Source organism: Podarcis tiliguerta, assembly GCF_965153285.1.
Source record: "Podarcis tiliguerta genome assembly, chromosome: 10".
In the NCBI taxonomy this organism is placed as follows: Eukaryota; Metazoa; Chordata; class Lepidosauria; order Squamata; family Lacertidae; genus Podarcis; species Podarcis tiliguerta.
The window spans coordinates 29,436,754-29,459,052 of record NC_139543.1 but is presented as its reverse complement, the minus strand read 5'-3'; the positions used below and the strand labels follow the sequence as shown (position 1 = coordinate 29,459,052).

Here is a 22,299-nt window from a genome sequence, read left to right as displayed (position 1 = left end):
CTGCTTCCAGCTGGAATTTGGCCGTGTGCCTTTTCAGAGCTCTGCTGCAAGCACGGCGTTTTATTTGATTGGCTTTTTTTTTTTTTCCCTTCCCTCCTCCAGCCAGCTTCTCCCAAGTCCAAAACAAGTAGACAGGCTAGCAGAGAGATCTGTAAAGAAAGCAACCCGTATCCCCACGCTCCTAGGATCGCAGCCTAAAAGACAGATGCAAAAGAAGGAGCGGGGGCGTGGAAGCCAACTCAGGCACTAGCTACATTAACCTTTCCATTTGCATTTCTTCAGCATCTACTATGAGGCATAAGCTGGGTAGGTCAGACTTTTTTAAAATACGAGGGCTCTTCATAGAGCTATTTAGAAAAAGACCAGAACATGATAAAAGTGTAATACAGATAAGCATCCCAACCATACCCAGGATGGAAAGAAGTCATCAGAACTCTTGCCTTGTTATGTCCAAGTAAGTAATTGGAGGGGGGGCGGTTTTGTTTTTGTTTTTTTAAAAAAAGCAAGCTTGAAGCCTACAAAATCCATGGCAGAGCTGCATAGTGGTGCAGCAAAAAGATCAGAATTCAGTAGTTCTCAAACTTGGATCACTAGCCGTTAAGACTACAACTCCCATCATCCATAGCCAGGGCGACCCATGGCCAGGCATGATGGGACTTGCAGTCCAACAGCTGAGGACCCAAGTCTAAGGTTAGTTGGTATTTACTATTGGTCGGTATTTTCTACACTGACTGGTAGTACTTCTCCAGGGTTTTAGACATGGGTCTCTGCCAGCACTACCTGGAGATGTTGGGGATTGAATGCGGGACCTTTTGCACACCTTAGAGCTACAGCCCCACCCACTTTGAGGGATAATTCCTAAGGAGGTTTCAAGAAGGCACAATAAAAAGATTTTTAAGGGCAGAACTGGATTAGTCTGCAGCTTATTAAAATAGGAACTTCCAGCTTCCTTCAGGGACATGAGCTTCTAGAGTCTACTCCCTCAGATGCTGAAATGACTTAAAAGCATCAACATAAACAAATGCATTGTTTCCCCTCTCATAAAACCTGGTGAAAGAAATAAAGAAGTACTACTTTAAAAGATTTCACAAAGGCACATAAATCAAAGGGCTCACTGCTGTTCAGCTTTGGCACATTTGGCAGACTGAATCATAAGGCTAGAAAAAGCTCACATTAAAAACACTGCTTTTAAAAGAAAAGACCACCGCCAAGAGACACTGGGAGCATGAACGCCCAGCAGCAGTACACCAAGGTCTCTGAATGGCAGTAGGTATGTACTATGTTTTCCAGGTACACCCAACAGTTTTCATAAAGACAACTGATAAAAGCAGGAAGTTTGGGGTCTTTATAGAGTATTGAAGAATCTTTAAAATAACGAATGCCTTTTGTGGTGTTCCTATACTTTCTCCATTTTGTTTCTTGTAAACAGGGAGTTGAGCATCTTCTAAAGTTGTCTTTTCCACTCACTATACAAAGAAGGTTTAAATGAATGGCTGAAACCAAACAGGTTCTCTTGCAATTACATTTTTGTATATATTAGTTATCTCACCACCTTCTATAAGCACACATATTTATGGAATTCTGATGGCAAGCCACATAATGTACCAATGGTATCTAACTTGGAGTTGGTGTCAAACTAAGGCTCTCAATTTTTCAGTACTTTTAGCAGAAACTGACAGCATGAAAAACACTGTTTATGTGGAATGTGGTATAGTATGGCTCTTTGTGCTGCAGTCTACATTGAACCCTCTTCCTTGCCTTCTTCCACCCCCAAAAAAGAAGTATACAAGAGCTGTCATAAGACCCAGAATGTCACAAAAACTGACACGTGTGTAAAAAGCCCTAATAAATCTTTAATTAGTTTAGTTTTGCTTTTGTGTTTTTACAGGACAAATTACAAATTACAAACATCTGATTTTTCTCAAATGTCCAAGGTATTATACACATTCCCATCTGTCTTGCAGGGAGGAATATTGGTCAACATTTTAAAGGTAAAATAAGCTGCATAATAGTACAGATTACTATAATAAATGTACAGTGTGTTTACAAATAGTTTAGAAGCAAGAACGATGCGACTGCATCAAAAGGCAACCTTTTAAACTGCCACAACTAAATTTTACATTCACACTTGCAACAGGTCACAAGATGGTTACTCAGCTCAATAAATCACTATGATGCACAAATACAGCAAAATCTGATTATATACATATAATACATATACATATATATTGTACATATTTGTATATGTATATAGTAAATCTCATGAAAAATTTACCAGACTTGACAAAAATCTACTCGCTGGTCAAAAATATGTACTTGTTCTTGGTGAGTAGAATTTTGCATGGCTGATTATATTACATATACTTGTTCATTAGCATCCAGGACATAGACCAAGTTTTTTTCAAAGATAAGAAACCGTCCATCATTATTAAACATGTTGCCCACAAAAAAGCACAAAGGTAAGGCACAATAGGATTTTCTGTTACAGAAGTGTGCATCATGTTCACTTAACCATAAGAAAACGTGCATTTGTGCAAGTTCATGCTGCAGATCCATATCTACAATAGAAACTGGGCTTTAATAAATGTATTTTAAACTGGCTGGTTTCCCATCTCTTCACTTATGCAATATCCAGGTGGATTGACAAATTATGCTGCTTCAACAGGAATTACTGAATCCAATTATTTGATATTTTCAACTAAAGGTCAGCATTTTTGTAGTTTTAGGTGTAAACAATGCACACATTTAATATTGAACATAAATTCTTGCTGTAAGTGTTCTGCACTTCTAAGCTCTAACAATCAAGATTCTTGTTTCCAAAAATATGTGCATCTGTTTAAGTTCACACATGCCTAGGTAGCAAAACCATATAGGAAAGTATATTCCCCAGTGGTCAATTTTGTCAGAGCTTCTCCTTGTAATAAATAACAGCTTTTCACAAAGTGTTTGAGTACCTGCCAATTGCGTCTTTATTGCTCACATAATTTTGAATCCATTATCACAGTTACAATATCAGACCATTCACACAAAAATCATAACCATATATTTTAATATAAAACCTATAAAAGATATTTAACTTGTATCTAATACTTCAAGGTGTTTGGCCTTTATGTAATGGTACAGCCAAAACATAGAAAACATTAGGTTATGAATAAAATAGGAAGCTTATTCACTGCTTTAATGCAGACATCCTCACAAAACAAGATTACTTTTGCTGCCTCCACCACCAGCATCTACATTTATATACAAAACCAGTAAACCTGTATTCAGTTTGTTTTCTCTCAGCAATTACCAAGACGTAATTCCTTTCTCATCCTTAGGCTGACACAGATGAAGCTTTTACAGCAACAGAAGCCAAAAACCAGACAGAAACTAACACTTCTACTTACTTGCCATCAGAAACTGTAGGTGGTTGTGTTACAAAATACCCACAAGATTATTTCACAGGAACTATGGAAATACAGTACATCTCCATGCTTTTAGACTGTTATCAAACACTTGTTGGTGCAAAAATACAGCCACATCTGAGAATGTTTAATAAATTCAACATCTGTCATGCAAAACTTAATGTGTTTGTTTGCTTGAGCTCCAAAACACTTCATAGAGCAATTGTTCAGTATTACTGCCTCATTGCTCAGAAATCCTGAAAAATGAGACCTCTGGAACATTGATTAATGAAAATGTTACATACAAAAAGTACTAAAAGTGGAAGACGGGACCAGACAGGAATTTTTCCTGCTGCAAGTCAACAGTTCTGGTAGCAGTAAGATGTCTCAGGAGTTTCCCTGAGAGTTAGTTGTGCCTGTTCGGAGACGAAGATGTGACATTGAGTTCATGCGTTTATTTGATGGCTTCAATGGAACATTGCAAGTAATAGCCTGGGGAAAACGATGATGATATCGATCTAGCCGTAAATATTTTACAGTTACCAGTTTCCCTATAGTAAAGAAAGTTCAGAATGTTAAGATTTTGAATTTTTATATGATTTGCGCATATAACTGAGATGAATACTTTGACATGCAATACTTTTATCTAGAAGCTAGTCACTCTTGCTGTTGAGACTGATGTATAGCCAACTACAACCTGCTAAATTAATTGTAAATCAGAACAACTTACCATCAAACCAAGATCCATGTAATGCTTTAAAAGCCTTTCCAGCATATTCTGGAGATAAACATTTGACATATACACAACCCTGAGGAGAGAAATAAAGCTTTGATTTGTATCAAATAGAGAAACTGAGTATACTAACTATCGATTTTAAATCATTTTTTTTACCTCACGTGAATTTTTGTCTACTGCTATGTGGACAATTCCCTCATTATCACTGCATTTTTCCAAGATCGCTTCTTGAATTGCCAAATGCCAGTGGTCACCTATTTCCCTAAAATACACACAAATAAAACAAAACTTGCACATCATTATTAATATTTTGATTTTTGTTTTAAAAAATAACGGTACAAACTTATTAGGAAACACAGAAATAAACATTTTCTCTAGATCGAGATGGTTAACCTGTGGACATTTAAAGGTTGTTGGAGTCCCATTCCCATGAACGCTAGCAAGCATCACATAAGTGGTTAGGGATTATGGGAATTATTGTCCAACAAGGATCAAAATATTCCCCACCCCTGGTTTAGCAATGCATGCAAATATGGCCTATAGGTCTACAAGTACTGGCTTCCTTGGAACAGAACTTCTCTGAAATGAATATGCATTAAGAATATAAGGTTATGAATAGTGGAAGAGTCAGAGTAAAAGGCTGATTCTCAACAAAGAGAAAGCCCTAGTTGCTTGGGTCATCACATGAAGTTAAAAATGAAAACAGTATTCAGGCAATTTGTTCTTATGTCTCCCTCTCCAGCTGCCCAGTGTCATTATACCAGCTAAGACAGTAATAATGAATTTGTATTCCTTCTGCATCTGTACTGTCAAGACAAAACATAAACTCAATGTTTTCTATTCGCAGTGAATTAAAAAAAGTACTTACATGACAGGATCAAACATATTGCGGATTTTTAGGCATGGTGTCAAACTATTTGGTGGTGAATTTCTTCTATCTAAATGGAACGCTGCCAAGGGGAAAAAAGTTCAATCAGCAAATAGGATTTGATTCTAGTCCACTTATTTCAAATATTAATCAGTTTCCTGTAGATTACACAAGTTATAAAAGCATACATGTGTGTGCATTATGTGTGGGGTCAACTACTAGCTTTCCTGGTAGGAATCTGATAAACTAACTTTTAGAGCACACTGAGACAAGAAGATTTCAAAAGCCAAGGAGCAGCCCTGAGGGATAAGAGTTCATTTTTTATAACTGTACAAGACGCTTGTATTAGAAAGAACGTACATAGCTATAGATGTTGCAAGAAGCAATGATAAAGAAATTCTGTTTAAAGCACAATTTTCTGACAACAATTAAGTTGTATTAAACTTAGTTTAATATGGTAACAGACCTCAGCTAGAGTAAATGCAGACTGAAGGGATGTATAAATAAACAGTTACATACCTTGCCCTTGCCATACTTTAGATGGTATAACTAATATTTTATCACATGGTGCAGATGGCTGTATCCATCTCCAAACCAGGGAGTCAGCACCACCTATTCTTCGTGTTTCTGTGCGAACTCTAGATTCATTAGCAGCAAGGAAATCAACAGATCTGTTCCATACTTTTTTCATTTTTTTCCTATATTTAAAAACAAACCCAAAAAAAGTTTTCAAAAGTTACGAAAGCAAAGTCACTTATCAGCGTGCTAAGTACTGTACTTCTCCCACTGAAGGCAAAACAGAACATGCATCAGTATAAACTGACTATAATGTAACTTGCACATGCCTGTTTTGAGGTGGAATCAAGGAATCTCGTACATGTGGAATCGGCATATATGGCTGCAAGTCTTTGTTTTCCTGGCATGCTTCATTGTGGCTTCTTAAAACATCTGAAATAATTGCACCAAGTTAACAATACTGTAAAATCTGAACTGGAATCCATCACATTTACAAATTATAGTATTTAAAGAAAAAATGTTTCAAGATACTGCCCCTCTTACATTTAAGATATATATCAGAAGACAGCATAATAAGCTATTCAAAGATCTTCCAGCATGAAATATTCTCCATTTTCCATCCTTGAATATCATTTAATTTCTCAATACAGTACACAAAACTGAAAATGACACAGATTCACTTGAAAGGGTCATCTGGCGAGACACTGACTTCATTCACATGTAATGCTAGACTATGGATTAGCATTATGAACACAAGCCTACACTTCATCAGCTCCTTGCTTCCCTCTACTCCATCTCAAAGAGAAAATCAGAAGCTTTCACTTCTATTTTTAACTAACAGCATTTTACCAGGATTTCTGAACCCAGGCAAATGGTAGGTAGTCTTAACTATGGTATATTGAAAAAGCTAACTTCAACCCTGCTTTTTAATGGAGTTGGCCTGCTTCAGGGAACTGGGGGTTGAGATTCCTGCATTACAGGGGGTTAGACTAGATGACTTTCACGGTCCCTTCCAACTCTACAAATTTGATGATTCTATTATTCTATTCCCCACACCATAGTTAAGCTAACCACTGCTTAGGGTTCAGAAGTAAAATTTAACTGCAGTTTACCGAAAATGAAAGCAAGAGTTTCTCGTCTGCTTGCAGCTGAACTGGAGAAAGGAGAATGAGAGGGAGTCTGCAGCTCACATTCATTCACACACCCACACCCAAAGTTTAGTATTGTGTTTGAGTCCAGCCACTGCGAAATTTAGCTAAAACTTACCTATAATTTTTACAACCATATCATACATCTGTCTGGTCTCTTCCTCTTCCTTAGACCATCGGTATTTCATATACCTTAAGACTCCCCAAGCCATTCCTATACCTGTGCCAAACAGAAAGATTTTCTTAGCTAAATAATCCAAATTTTATTTAAAAAATCACTAGCTGTCATTATGCAGTCGACATATTTTACACAAAACTAACATTTTAAAGGTATTTAAAGAGGAACATCATTCATCTACTACTTCCATCTACTCCTTAGTATCTTTTATGAAGAATATTTTTACCCGGGGCAGGTAACCTACAACTAATCCAGAATGCGGCAGCTAGACTGGTGACTGGGGGCGGCCGCTGAGACCACATAACACCGGTCTTGAAAGACCTACATTGGCTCCCAGTACGTTTCCGAGCACAATTCAAAGTGCTGGTGTTGACCTTTAAAGCCCTAAACGGCCTCGGCCCAGTATACCTGAAGGAGCATCTCCACCCCCATCGTTCTGCCAGACGCCAAGGTCCAGCTCCGAGGGCCTTCTGGCAGTTCCCTCACTGCAAGAGGCCGTTACAGGGAACCAGGCAGAGAGCCTTCTCGGTAGTGGCGCCCGCCCTGTGGAACGCCCTCCCACCAGATGTCAAAGCGATAAAAACTACCCGACATTCAGAAGACATTCAGGGAAGTTTTTAATATGTGACATTTTAGTGTATTTTTCATCTTTGTTGGAAGCTGCCCAGATGGGCGGGGTACAAATAAATTATTATTATTATTGACTAATCTACCATGAAGTAGATTACAAAATCTTAAGCACTTGTCTGGTAACATCATTCTCGCAGTTTCCCTAGAGAAATGCAAGTATTAAAATAAACTGACAGGAGGGAAAACTCACCCAAAAGCAGAATTAACGATTTACATGTTACAGTAATAAATGCACGGCGAAAACGACACGTAAAAGACATCTGTGGCCTAGTTGATACCAGGTATTTTACATTAGTTGTATTGGTTATGGAATCCTCATCAGAGCTGTTGTCAACAAACCTATTTAAAAAGAGATATTATGACAGCCATGGCTTAGACATGAATGAGTCACAAATGCACACATGCCTCCTTTCTTCTGTGGTTTCCCCTCCATTTCTTGTTTTATACTAAGTATACATTGTTGTAACAACCAAATCAGCAACCTGTGCTTATCATTCATCCCCACCCTCAACCAATCAGAAACCTCATATTATTCTGCTTTGGAGGGCAAGTGCACCAATTTTTGAGGGGAGGCAGGGAGCAATATGGATCCTGTGTTTCTTCATAATAAAGGTAAAGGGACCCCTGACCATTAGGTCCAGTCGTGCCCGACTCTGGGGATGCGCACTCATCTCACTCTATAGGCCGCAGGAGCCGGTGTTTGTCCGCAGACAGCTTCCGGGTCATGTGGCCAGCATGACTAAGCCGCTTCTGGCAAACCAGAGCAGTGCACAGAAAAGCCGTTTACCTTCCCGCCAGAGTGGTACCTATTTATCTACTTGCACTTTGATGTGCTTTCGAACTGCTTGATTGGCAGGAGCAGGGACCGAGCAACAGGAGCTCATCCCGTCGCGGGTCTTCGAACCGCCGACCTTCTGATGGGCAAGTCCTAGGCTCTGTGGTTTAACCCACACCGCCACCCGCATCCCTTGTTCATAATACCGAACCATTATTTAGAAGGTTGCCTGAACTGAGCTTCCGTGTGAAAGCAGACTACAAAATAAAATGACTTACTTTATGCCAACATCTTCTCCACTATTTAGAATCCATTGCAGGGATTCATTAGATACACCTTCGTATTCTGGACCTAAACTCTAAAGAGAAACGAAAAAAACAAAGCAAAAGGTTCAATGGCAGGAGTTGTTGCAAGAGAAATTCCAAAAATAAATGCTACAAAAATGTGACAATATCACCCAAAGCATTTTTATGTAATAAAAAGGAACACCACCACCACCACATTTTTATATATAAATTCTTCCTCAACCATCAATTCCTTCCTCAACATCTGGAACATGCAAAGCCAACCACATTTTATTCAGCTTGGTTTATCAAGATTAAATTCTGTGGTTTATAGTCGGAACTTGTCTATCAAGTGCAGGAAAATTAAATGAAGTATTTGCTTGCACCACCCTTTCAAACCCCAGCAATAGCATCTAATACACTATGACAATTTTACCAGGCCGCTGTCTGATGCAGCTGGAGATGCAGCCATGCCCTCACTTTTGAACAAATTTTTGACATTTGTCAAGCAACCAGACTTTGACTCTAAATGTGCTTTCTCCCTGCCCCTTCCATTCCCTTGCCTTACTGATAGGATCAAAAGCCATTCTGCCTATTTTGATTCTGTGTTTAGCATTGAGTAATATTTAAATGCTAATAATAGCTGTGCAATAAAATGCAACCATATTTCCTGGCTTTTTTACCAAATCAACTACATCAATGAATCAACACGGTAGTCACAAATGGCAGCAGCCATGTGTATTTCACAAAGAGGAACAGAAAAACTAATAGCAGAATAAAATGTAGTAAACAGATGATTTTACATTGTAGTACAAGGATACAAAGCTATAAAATGTCTAGACTGGTAACAGTTTAGCATCTAGATATCTTTTACAAATATATGCATTTTAAAAGTAATACTAGTGCTCTGCTAATTTCTGTGAAGTTTGATTTTTTTGCTATAATTTTTTTCCAGTGGATGCAAAATACCGTTTAAAAAACCATTCCTTTGCACCTTTGAACACATATTTGTGCCTGGTTGCAACCAATGCTCTTCCAATCTGCTACTACTTGGGGAGAGAAACAGGAAAATTGCCCCAGTTCTCAACACAATCAGGTCATTTGCACTGGGATGTGCTGCTTGCAAGTCTACATGTACAAACTACTGAAAGTATTACAGTGCATTAGAATGACAATGCATTTACCCATTTTTAATCTTCGAAGTATTAAATCCATTTTCAAGCATGTTAGAACACACAAATGCCATACTCTGTGTTTGAATTGTTCAATGGAAATTAGTTCTATTACTTTTGTAAAAAAAAAAAAATGTACCCTGCTCTATACTTTAATTGCTAGTTTAATTGCTTACTTCCCATTCCGGGAATGCAAATCAATATTGCCCCTTTCCTATGAAAAATGAGACTATACATATAATGTAAGGCTTTTTAAAGTCACATATTTATTGTTTAATTAACTGCATTTATGCTGTTTTTCTGCCCAAGAACCCATTGCAGTTTACAACTTTAAAACACTAAAACACATTAACGGTATAAAATATAGAGCAACAGAGACCTCCCAGGCCAACTGACAGTATCTTCAGAGTTGGTGGCACAAGCTCCCTGGCCTTAGCTTCCTTATTCTGAATTTCCTCAAAACACACAGGTCTTAAAATAGCCCCAGACTGCATATTATACAGTGATACAGTGCATATTTCAATGGAAAAATGTATTGTATCAACACTGTAGGGCCAAAGAGAATTTAGCTTAGAACTATTCTTGTTGCTAGTAAATGTCTAATAAGGCAACACAGGACTGAGATGTTGCTATGCTATTGAAATAAGCTGATAATCAACAATGCAAATCCCTGTACTCAGAGTAGAAGAATTTAGTTAATAAGTAGCTATGCAGGAATTTGGACAAAAAAATCTGGCAGAACCAGTTTTTATGAAGTTAATTAACTGGGGGGGGGGGAGTATCTATGGTTGTCAGTCTCTCTCTACCACATCAACATTCCTCCCGGGCTATTGAATACAACAGCTAAATATTTATATAAAAACTGCAGAAAATGACATTCACATACTTATGTATGAGCAACAAAATTCAACACTTATGTTTCTACTAGCAATATTGCCATGTTCATGCGGATCAGATTAGGCCCAAAGCCTTCATATTGTCCAGAGCTAGAGAAAGTCAAACTATCATGCTTCTCAACTGAAAAAAACTCTCCTTTGTAGAAGATTGGCAACTCCTAAAGGACTTCCTTCATGACACAGGTACACACAGATGAGCAAAAGAAACAAGCAGTATATGAAGAAATATGACAGAAGAATCTTCCCCACAACATACCTACTCCAAATTTAAAATCTGTGAGCTCAATGCTACTCTTTGCTCATGACTACTCTCCGGTAGCCTGTAAAACCTTGTATTCAAGTGTCGTACCTTCAATATTCTCTCCCCAGAACAGCAGGGTATGGTACTTAAGTTTTTTGCCTAATCAGAGGCAACTGAGTAGAGTGCACTTCCTTCCTTGGTGCCATACAATATTAAGTAAAAATTTAGAGGTGTCAGCTGAACCACAGTAATTCACCCCAAAGCAGAGAAACAACAGTCTGCTGAAAAATGTATGTAAACCCTCATCAGGTAATGAAGAGAAACCATTGTGCTTGGGGCTTGAACCCTCTATTCTAAAGACCAAAACACTCAAGGTTCGGCTACATGGCTCTCAACTGAAAACACACATAGCATGTAAACATTTCAATTTGATGCTTATGATCTCCTACAATACTCCAAGTGAGGATTTCTCCTATTCTTAGAGAGCTTTCTGATCAATAGTGGAGCAGTTAAGGACCGTTAAATGTATTTTAAATATATAGGTTATAATGAGTAATTTGACCAACAAGAACAGAATCCTGCTTTTTTTTAAAAACAAACACACACAAAACCCCCACTTTTTCCCACTCAATATTTTTTGCTATTAAATCACACATGCTAAGAAACCTACCACTGCTTCTTTCAAAATTATGTGTGCCTTAATAGACTATGAAGCTTCTGTTTTGCTGACAAAAATAAGTTTTAAGAGGAATAACTGAACACAAAGCTAAGTCAATGTAACATTCATACCAAGTTAATTGCAATATTTAAAATAATGAGCATTTACTTACTTTTAAATATGTATCTGCCTCCTCGAGAGAAAGACCTTTCTTGATAGAGTTGCCACATTCATGATCTCCTAGTACAATGAAAAGTATTTTTATGTATTTCTCACAGTTATGTGACTAAATAAACTTTGGATATATTAATACTAACTTCAGATACATGAGGGAAAATGTTGTAAGTTATTTTTGATACTGCTTTGATAGAAAAGTATCCTATAAGATAAATAGTATATAAATCTCTAGATGACTCTACTAACAGTTGACAGTACAATCTTATACATGTATACACAGAAGTAGAGTCCTTTTTCTTCACTAGAGCTTATTCTCAAGATTAACTTAAGTGTCAAATTCTATTCAGGTATGGAATAAAGTCTAATAATCTTTAAGTTCAATGATATTGTGTACTTCAACGATTACAGTATATACACTTCTAAAATTTCTCAGACTTAAAATAGGTTTTCTGTACAGTTCCTATTGATACACATATTGCAAAGGTACTCTTAAATATTTTCAATCTTGTATTTTTAAGTTGTTGTAAAGGCTCTCCCTGGACCTCATGGTGAAAGACAGGTAAGAAACTGAATACCACTACGCTGACTTTTATTTATTAACTTTATTTCTGACGAAAATCAAAACCAAATGCAAGATGGATTTAAGTGAAGTAGTCTCTCATAGATAATCTTCTACCATTTGAAGACCTTGGGAGACTGACGCAAATAATCCAAAATTTTGCTAATCTAAAGACTCCTCCTTTCTGTTCTTTGCCTCCTACGTCACTTATGTGTTCCAGTTAGAGACCGACACAAAACTGGGAAACTGCTCATTTTTATATTTCCAAAAACAAGGGTAACATCCATTCCTGCTTTTTAGCCCCAACAGTAATGAATGCAACCTGCAATCTGTCTTGAACCTTGGGGAACTCAGGATTGCTATAAACTGCAGACTTCAGAAAATACACCACTCCCTGCTTTTTCTTGCCTCCCCCAAACCTCACTTACTCCACCCTGCCCTGTCAAATTTTGTTTTAATGTCTGCCTGGTGAAGAGTTCTGGACAGCTTGAAAGTTGGCTCACTATTTCATATTGTTTTAGCTGGTCCCAATAAACGTACTTACCTTTTACATTTTCCCCTAATGGGCCAACACAGCTTTTTCTATGTTTTTTTCTGAGGGAATTAGTTACCCTGCTGATTAATGCAATATTTAAGTTCTTGTTTTAAAATCTCTCTTGTTTTATAAGCCTATTTCAACAGTCAAGACAAGGTATTTTACCATAATATCTGTGATATTAGCACTGATTCAATACAAGAATTATTGTATCCATACGAATGAAATAATTATTCTTATTCCTGCAATCACAAAGCACCTTCACAATTTGCTTATTGCTATAAATCTTTACACATGCATTCTTTTGAAATCCAACAGTTTAATATTGGTTTTAAATGCTCACCTGCTATTTGTGCCAGCTTATCATGTAGTTTATATAAGCTGTTCATAAGAATTGTTTCATTTACCTAGAAATTTAATAAGCCAGTTAAGAAGTGTTATAATAAAGTCTGAAAATATGGAAATAGCATATATACTAGATAGGATTACACAGAGATGTACAATTTCCCAAAACATTTTTGAAGCGGTGGGGGCAAAATTGTTTCCCCCCCATTTTGGGAAAAATGAAAATATATCGAATAGATACATTCTTATCAAACAAAACTTACTTTGCTGCTTTAATATAATATGTGTTATGTTGCTATGTTGCTATTTATATGCCGCCTTTCAGCCAAAAAGGCTTCCAAGGTGTCTCAAGAATAAGCAGATAAATACAAATACAATAACACAAATACAAAATTATAGAAATACAAACAATATAAATGATACATTTTTGTATGTAACACGTTTCTATATGACATATGGCTTCATTTTCTACAAGCAAAGCGGTAAGTATGCTAAATATGACATACTTATGAAATTCACAGAGCAATCCTATAGAAGTTTACAAAATGGTAAGCATGCTAAATACTACAGAGTTGCAAATGGTTGCATCCTGTGCTATCTAAGCACATTATCTTATTTTTTCCTACTTCTGAGATGCACAAACTAAGAAAGCTGCAGGAAACAAAAGCAATGTATGTTCTTCATGAAGATGGCAGCATGCCCTAGGAGCAGAAATGCATCTTTGATCCAAGCATTGTATATTTCTGCATTGTTATAGATAGAAATTATCAGTTTCTAAAGCTTCAGAATGCCTTTAATAGAAATTTTCACACTAAACATTCCAAATTTCACTCATTCCAAAAGAGAAACTGTTTCATAGGAGTGTGTGTTCTCTTCAAAATTGGGAGAAAAATATGTTTTTGCCCCCTGGGCTTTTACATCTTTAGTGCCACAGACTTAAAAGTATACCATCCTAAATTCTGAGAAACATCACTCAACAGCAAGGAAACCCAGGGGCTGGGAGAGGCACAATGCTCTAATTAAAAGGAACGAACAATTTACTTTCCCATGAGTCTCTCTCTCTCTCTCTCTCTCTCTCTCTCTCTCTCTCTCTCAGCTGCCACTATTCCAATACTGGCTCAAAGAAGAGTGTAGTTATATGAAATGCTGTGTTACGTTTGGATGGTAGTTTGTCATATAGGGACTGATCTACCTTGCCAAAAATTGTGAGGCTACTGCATACTGAAAGCAAAGCAATACAAGGAACTGAGTGCCCTCACTTCTAGGTGAGTGGTTGGAAATGATAAGGCCATCAGAGTAAATGGTTTCAGAACCTAATGTGCTTAAGCTAGCAAAACAGGATTTCCCCTAATTCAACTATTTTTTTCTGCAGTGTAGGGTTTGTGTACAAGTCATTCAAACACAGCCTTATAATCAAGAGGCCTACAAACTGGACTTCTCAGAGTCGGCAACAATTCTTAGGACACAAATTCTTAGTAAAATGGAGATCTAGCTTGCAGACACAAAACTCTTGCATTAAGATTATCCAAGATTTAAGGTTGTCAATAACCTATTTAATCAAAATTATCAGGACATGATACAGCTCAAAGACAAGCCCTCAACATAGATACTAAGAACATACTCACGTTTCTATTAACCATCCCAGTGAGAAGATTTTTATCTATTAAAAGGGGGAAAAAAGAAATTTACTTAATACCATTTCAATACAATATCTTAAATGTTGCAAAAATTAAAACCACTAGGTTAAATGCAGCTTACATTATTATACATATTACAAAGGAATCCATAATTACAATGTGACAACTAGCACAATATCATGCCAGTCACAATATTTTGTGTATTATAGTGTTACTACACCTAGAAGCAAGTGGAGAAGTTTTCACCTGACTTGCTTGGCTAGCACAGCATGTCACTGCTGAAAGCATGAACTTGCTCCTAAGCAGCTAAAATGCAGAATTTGAGCAGGCTATCAACAACTTAGTAGATTTTAGTTGGATACAGAGTGGCTGTTCCACAAATGGAAACAGTTATTCTGCTTATGGAAGGCACAGAGATTCAGCAGAGACTTCCTGTTCTAGGAAGAGGGCAAGAAGACAATATTCACAGATGCCCACTTCCTCAATGCTACCCATCATGCTACCTTCAAAGGGTTCCCCAACCTGTCAGAGGAGAGTTTTAGGAGGAGCAGGGGGCTGTAGGAAGAGGGGGAATTGGCAAAAAAAAAAGTCTCACCACCACCCCTTCTACAGCAGAGCTCTACTAAGCACAATTCAGCAGCCAGCCCAATTTGTTTGGTATCCTCAAACAGTAATTGAAGACTTAAGTATTGTCAAAAGAAACAGAACAGTTCTTGCTGACTACACTGATAGTGCTCATAAAGTCAAGCATTTACATTTGAGAAGAAGCAGAAAAACTTATCTAACGTTATGTTTAGGTGTACACATAAGATATTTTAAGCATGTCATGGAATGGTTTCAGTGTCAGACCAGGACCAATGAGACCCAGGTTAGAATTCCCAATGAGCCATGAAATTCACTGAGATGGTTGTTCTTCTCAGCATAACCTACTGCATAAGGATGTTGTGAGGATAATATAGCAGGTGAAGAAATTGTGTATATGAGATTCAGCTGCTGCAAAATGCTGCAACCATCATTAGAAATTCGCCACTCCCTATGCACTTTTTGCACCTGCCTATTGGCCACATGAAAGCAAGTGAAGATGTCCGGACACCAGGATGGCGCCTGATGTCTCCACTATCTGGAGGTGCATTCCTGGAAATCCTTAAATCCTGCCTGTTTTCACACACTAACAACACATCCTTTAAAATTTTATCTGCACAATTAGAATGAATTTCAGGAACCAAAAAGTCATATTGCAAAATACGACTTATCTGGCCCCAAAATGGCAATGAGACATTCCAGTTTGGTGACTGTAACCCTGGCTTAAGGAGCCATTTGGTGCCTATCTTATATATCTGAGTTTCTAACACTGGCTACAACCAGGTTACGGTATGAAACCAGTTTGAGAGAGCATTTGACGCACACACCCCTGCACTAAGTTCACCAGCTATTGGTTCATTTCAGGCACAATTCCAACTATTGGTATGGCCAACTGTTCTCTGACCAGGTTGTGGAAAAGCCTGCCCAGCTTTTAAGTAGAGCTGGACAGAAATCCCTACCACCACCACTGTTGCTGATTTTTTCTTCCCAGCCTGGGACTAGGGGAGCTTTCAGGGATATGCCTTCCTTTTATTAGAGTGGAAGCCTGCAGGTAGGGAATGGCTTGTTTTGATTTCTTGTCAGCCACTCTGGGACCCTTTTTGACTGAAGAGTAGGTTACAAATGCTATACAGTGGTACCTCGGGTTAAGTACTTAATTCATTCTGGAGGTCCGTTCTTAACCTGAAACTGTTCTTAACCTGAGGTACCACTTTAGCTAATGGGGCCTCCTGCTGCCGCCGGAGCACGATTTCTGTTCTCATCCTGAAGCAAAGTTCTTAACCCGAGGTACTATTTATGGGTTAGCGGAGTCTGTAACCTGAAGCGTCTGTAATCTGAAGCGTATGTAATTCGAGTTACCACCGTAAGTAAATAAATATACACCCACTCAACCACTTCAAACAGCGGAACCAGCACTGTTACAGGCGCACATAATACCCGTTCTGCATTTGTAAGAACTTGATCTTGTCAGCACCTACACTTTGAAACTCCCTGCCTATGGATATCTGGCAGATGCCATGTGAATTTACTGTACTCTTTTCAGTGCCCGCTGGAAACATTTGCTTGCCCAGATACTTAGAAAGCTGGTGCAAGTTTTATTATGCTTTATTATCTTAACTTTTGAAAGTCTTAAATTGTTGTAAATTCCTCTTATTGATAATCCTACTGGTTTAACTTTTTCGTGAACCAGTTTGAGGGTGTGTGTGTTTTTTTACAATCAAGCAGTGCATAAATTTTATGAAATAAAATAACAAATATAATTGGGGGGAAACAAAGCTTATTTGACTTTGAGGTAAGTGAGGGAAGCAGTTAGTCAACTTGCAGTTACAAGGTAGTTGGCTTTTAAAAAGAAAAAGTTTATGCCTGGGGCAGCCATTTTTTTTCCCTGTACCAAGTCCCTGAAAACAAGATTACATCACATAGCTTCCTGCTCAAGAACATTCCAGCCCTATTTTGAAAGCCTGCAGTGGCAGTCAGGTTTCTAACCACTTACAGAAACTTTTACCTTTAACAAACCTTTTAAATCAAGCAACAGAAAGTTGCTTGGAGGATTATATATGTTGTACCTCAATGTAGCTATTGTTAAGAATCACAGGGCTGCTGCCAAGATCACCAGTCCCATGTCACAGAGGAGCATGTTGCTATATGCAGCGTAAGTCCACTTTACGTACCAACAACATTTCCACACTCTGTAGGCAAATGCAGCAGAGTAGGTAGGGGTGGCCTACCTGTGACCCTCCAAACGTTGTTGGATTCCCATTCCTATTAGTGCAAGTCATCTGCCTTGACTGGGTCTCACTACTATTCTATCCAGCTTAGCACTGTCCCTGGTTACTAACATTAGCTCTCCAGGATTTCAGATATGGCCTTTCTCAGTCACACCTGGAGATACCAAGGATTGAACTTGGGAAATTCTGTGTACGAAAGCATGTGCAGCACCCAGGAGCTACAGCTCCTCCACAACTGAGGTCCAGTTGGGTGGACCTCAGTTTCAGAAACACAATAAACATTCTTGCCCACCTGAAAATGTATGCAGTTTTGATAAAAATTTCAGTTTTCAAGATCCACTTGTTCAGAAGCTGCTGCACAAAACCTCTAACTATTCAATTTCACACACCCCAAAAAACCCCTAAGCTTACAGTTATTACACATATTTAGAAATAGGCGACAAGACACATTTGTCTGTTCTCCTCACCTGAGCCTTGCTAGAATTATACACATTCCAACTCTTTAAAGGACATTTTGCTTCATCAGACATGCTTAGAAACATGTCTAAACTTCCTCTCCCTGGTTTGGAGTGTCATGGGACTGGGGCAGCTTTGAATACTTCAGCTCCAAGCTGCTTCACGGGAGGCTCCAGGCATGTCCCTCTTTTGGCCCTACAGATGCTGGAGCTCTGACATTAGTTCAAGCAGGGCACTGAAGCCAGCAGCAAAGATAGAGGCTCATATGAGATGCCCCTGTCCAGATCTCTGCCTTCAATATCAATGCTATCTATTGTATGGCCCTTGATACACTCTCTCAGAGACAGTAAGATTACATCCACAGAGAATTTTAGAAGCAAATATAAATATAAATTGTAATTAGCAGATATATAGCATATTAATAAGGAAAGGGCCAAGATGACTCAATATGCAGTACCCACTTTGGATTCAAAAGCCAAGCATATCACCAAACCACTAGGAATATAGCTTGAGGCACAAGAACTCTGGGGAAATATTATGATTTGGCACCAATTTCTCTCTCTTTATATGCCTGCTGTTTCCAAGCATTTCAAGTCTTGGGTGCTACTTCACATGTTATCTATATGGTATATGAAGCAACACAAAAACCAGGCCGATAAAAACAGTAGCATGTACTTTTTGACTTTTGAACCTCATCATACAGCAGCACAATTTCAGAATTCTGATAACATATTACTTATCTACCTAGTTTTTAGAATTCATCAAGTTTGTTTTGTACAAACAGTACTTCAGGCAGGCAATTATGGATTAATAAAAATGAACACATCCACCTGAGCTAGAAGGATTCAAATGTATGCAAGAAGCACTTTGCCTGATTAAATAAACCAAGGAAGACTGCAGCTTCCAGGTATGAAATAAGTCTTTTATCCATGTTTTCCTAGTAAGAAGGTTTTCATAAATCACAAAACTACCATTGGGGGAACCATCATATTCTGTTTTTCCATCTTTACCAGCAGGATAACACTGGCCTGGATCATACATCACACTACACTACACTACACTACACCAAACCAAACCATGGTTCAGTCCAAATGTGAGTGTGCAAGTTTCCAGAGAACAGCATGGCCTCCCCAGTGGTTCTGGCTGCTGTGTTACACTAAGCCATAGCTTGATTTAGCATGTTGTCTGAACCCAGGCTCACAGTTTAGCTCTTCCAAACAAACAATGAGCCACAAGCCATGGGACAAATTTGGGTTACATCTAATGGTTAGTATGGAGACAGTTAAACCACAAACCCAGGACCACATGCTAAGTCAAGCGCTGACTTAGCATAAGCAGCAGAGTGACTAGGGAGGAGTAAAGTAGGCACAAATCTGTGTCCTGGGACCTGTGTGTTTATGCTAAGCTATGGTTTGACTTAGGGTGACATGAGAACCAGGTCACCATGAAAATGCCAAGAGTAAACCAACAAAAACACAGCATTAAGATGGAATGATCTTCTAAAACTAGCCTTGGGGCTGTGTCAATGAACCGCAAGTTACAGGAAATCATTTAAAGGTGCTGATTTGGTTAGCAAAAAGTGTATGTATGCCAGATTTTCAGGGGGCCTTTAAGCTCCCCTTTTTTCTGCACAGCTTATTAAATCCAAGGTGTTTATGCCTTAAACAAGACAATCATCTTGTTAAAACCACTTTAATTATTTTTTCCTGCTCAAGATCTCCCACTACCCTATCCCCCCTCAGCTGAACTCAAACACCTGCTTTTTCCTCCCACTGTTCCTTCCAACTGTCAGAACCCACTGTAACGAAGCCAACTTTGAGTCACTGTCAATTAGTATTTTTTTCCAGAATCCTAAGAGTAAATCCTAAATTTAAATTTAGACTTTAAATTAAATTTAAACACAGGTGTCACTCACATGTTATAAACACCTATATAATAAGATTTTCATGCAGGAATTAAATATACAACATGTGCATCAGAATGAATTTACCCTATGCAACTCATTCATTTTTAAACAGAAGCATCTCCTGTGTCTGAATTTTGTCATGTGTGGGGTGCTTTCCTACAGAATAAAAAATAGATGTATGAGTATCTGAGTTTTAAACATCATTTAAAATCTGATTCACCCCACGAGCACTACAGCTGCAAATCACAAGCTTAGAATAAGATTCCCATTTTTAAATCTAAGAGGCACAGCAGTAATTATTCTGTTCTGAGAAGAAAAGATAGTCAAGTGCACCAACTCCTGGCCAATGACCCCAATCCATCTTTAAGGACATATCCTTAAAAGTTTGAGACGTTCTAACAAAATTAATGGCAAGAAGTTAAGAGGAAACAAAATCTACATAAAGGCTATTGAATTAAGGAACAGAGAGGTCTCTGTGGTTTGCCCAAAAGTTGTTTCTCGTTCCACTCTGTAAGCAAAAACATCCCCAAGTCTACAGAAGCAGTTGTTAGGGTTGACAGAAAACAAAGCAGCAAATCAAGGTTCTGGATCCCTTATGTGACATACTTCACACATTTATTTACGTCATTAAGTGGAGCAAAGGGCTTCTGCCCCGTTTCCCAATACTTACTGTCAATTCCCACATCCTCAGTTATTCCCGAACCTCTCATTCTTAGGTAGGTGAGCCCCAATATCAGAAAGAACAAGCATGCAGCAGTTAAGAGGAACATAGACAGGTAATGGGCACTGAAGCCTCCTGTGGTGGATACTTCTTCTCTCTTGAACTGCTGCAGAAGATCCTCCTCGGGCTCCGAAACCTTCTGCTTGTAGGTGTTTTTCGGATAAGTATGATTTGAACCTGTGTGGTTGGAGTGATTGATTCTAGTGGACGAGGAAGTGGTAGCACCTGGAGAGAGGCTGGTGGTAGCGGTATATATCCTAGGTTCCAACTTGTAGCCACCAGCGAGGATATGATTGTTGGCTGGTTTCCTGTCCCCGCCCAAGGAATCAGTCATTTTGCTACTACTGTCCAAGCCGCTGAGCAGCGGCGGAAGAAACAGCTGCTGGTGGGCTTTCCTCGCAGAGCCACCACCGCCGCGGTACCTGGGGAGGAGAGGCGGACTGGAGTCCAGATACCCGCCCCTTTTCGCCAGGTCGACCTCCTCCTCTTCTTCCTCCTCCTCTTCCTCTCGACTTCTCCCCCTGTCACTGCTCCTGCCAGCAGCAGCCACCCTAACATTCAATGCACGGCCACTACCAACACCCTGGCCAGTCTCCATCAAGCCCCCTGCTGCACCTGCCCGGCCCGAGAACGGCGAGGCAGGTCTGTTAAGGCTCCTTCGGGCCAGGTAGTGGCGGGCAAGCGCCTCCTCTCTCAGCACCTGCTGCTTGGCCCCCGTCGCAACCGCCGCCTCTTCTTCCTCCGAGTCCGAGTACTTGTCCCTCCTGCTGGAGAGGAACCGGCTCCCGTTCACGGCGCGGTTCTTGCAGCGCTCCTGCTGCGGCTGCTCCTCCTGGGGCTCGTCCTCGGCTGCTGCTTCCTCGTCGTCGTCCTCCTCCCCGTCGTCGTCGTCGTCCTCTCCACCGCCCGGAATCTGCTCCCGAGCTCCAGCCGCCCGCCTGGCCGTCGCCCCCCACCAGGCATGGGGCTTCCTCCGAAGAGGAGGCGCCGCCGCGCTGCTGGGGAGGCAGCCAGTGCCCACGGCCGCCGCCGCAGGCCTTGCGTCCCTCCGGGAGGCTGAGCCCCGCTCCCGCCGGCTGCCCGCGGCGCCAGCCGGGCCCCGGGGACCGGCCTCCGCATCCGACTCGTCAGAGCTGAAGCCCAGCAGCACTTTGCCGCCGCCGCGGGCCCGGACGCCGCCGCCGCCGGCCGCCCCAGACAGGGAGGAGGAGGAGAGGTCGGCGCTGGCCAGCCGAGACGCCAAACCGCCGCCGCCGCCGCCTGCCCCGGGGTTATTGTTGTTACTGTTCCGGGTCTTGCTGGCGGCGGCGGCGGCGGTGGCGGCTCGGGCCCCGCCAGCTCGCTCTTCCTCGCGGAGCTTCTTGAGCTTCTTCAGGTAGACGGGCCGCGTGCTCTCGGTGACGGGCCCCGGCGAGAAGCCGAGTCGCCTCAGCTCGGAGAAAAGCTCCTCGTCGGTAAGCTGCGCGGCGGCGGCGGCAGCCGCCATTTTCCTCCCTCAACAGCCGCCGCGGCCGCTTCCTACCCACGCGCCGAAGCTCCGGTCCCCGCCCAAGGGGCTGCGGTCTTATAGGTTCCTCTGACGAGAGTTCCGGTTCGCCGATGGAAGCCCTTCCATGTGCGGGGTAAAAGGGAGAGTTAAGCGCTGCACACGCGCGCTCTGCCCAT

At 40.2% G+C, this 22,299-nt stretch overlaps 1 protein-coding gene across 2 annotated transcripts; it reads right to left on the bottom strand.

Moving 5' to 3' along the window:
* Positions 1–1,833: 1,833 nt before the first annotated feature.
* LEMD3 (LEM domain containing 3) lies at positions 1,834–22,196 on the bottom strand. Of its 2 annotated transcripts, XM_083399535.1 has the most exons (14): positions 21,970–22,192; positions 20,584–21,486; positions 14,730–14,764; positions 13,103–13,166; positions 11,661–11,728; positions 8,516–8,595; positions 7,653–7,801; positions 6,773–6,874; positions 5,836–5,938; positions 5,510–5,688; positions 4,991–5,072; positions 4,279–4,384; positions 4,117–4,195; positions 1,834–3,937 (listed from the first exon to the last, which is right to left on the bottom strand). In XM_083399535.1, the coding sequence occupies exons 1-14, from the start codon at positions 22,118–22,120 to the stop codon at positions 3,774–3,776; spliced, it is 2,265 nt and encodes a 754-aa protein (XP_083255661.1). In that variant the 5' UTR covers positions 22,121–22,192; the 3' UTR covers positions 1,834–3,773. The 2 variants fall into 2 exon arrangements, with proteins under 2 accessions (XP_083255661.1, XP_083255660.1); XM_083399534.1 differs by having other exon boundaries at positions 20,584–22,196.
* Positions 22,197–22,299: the final 103 nt, after the last annotated feature.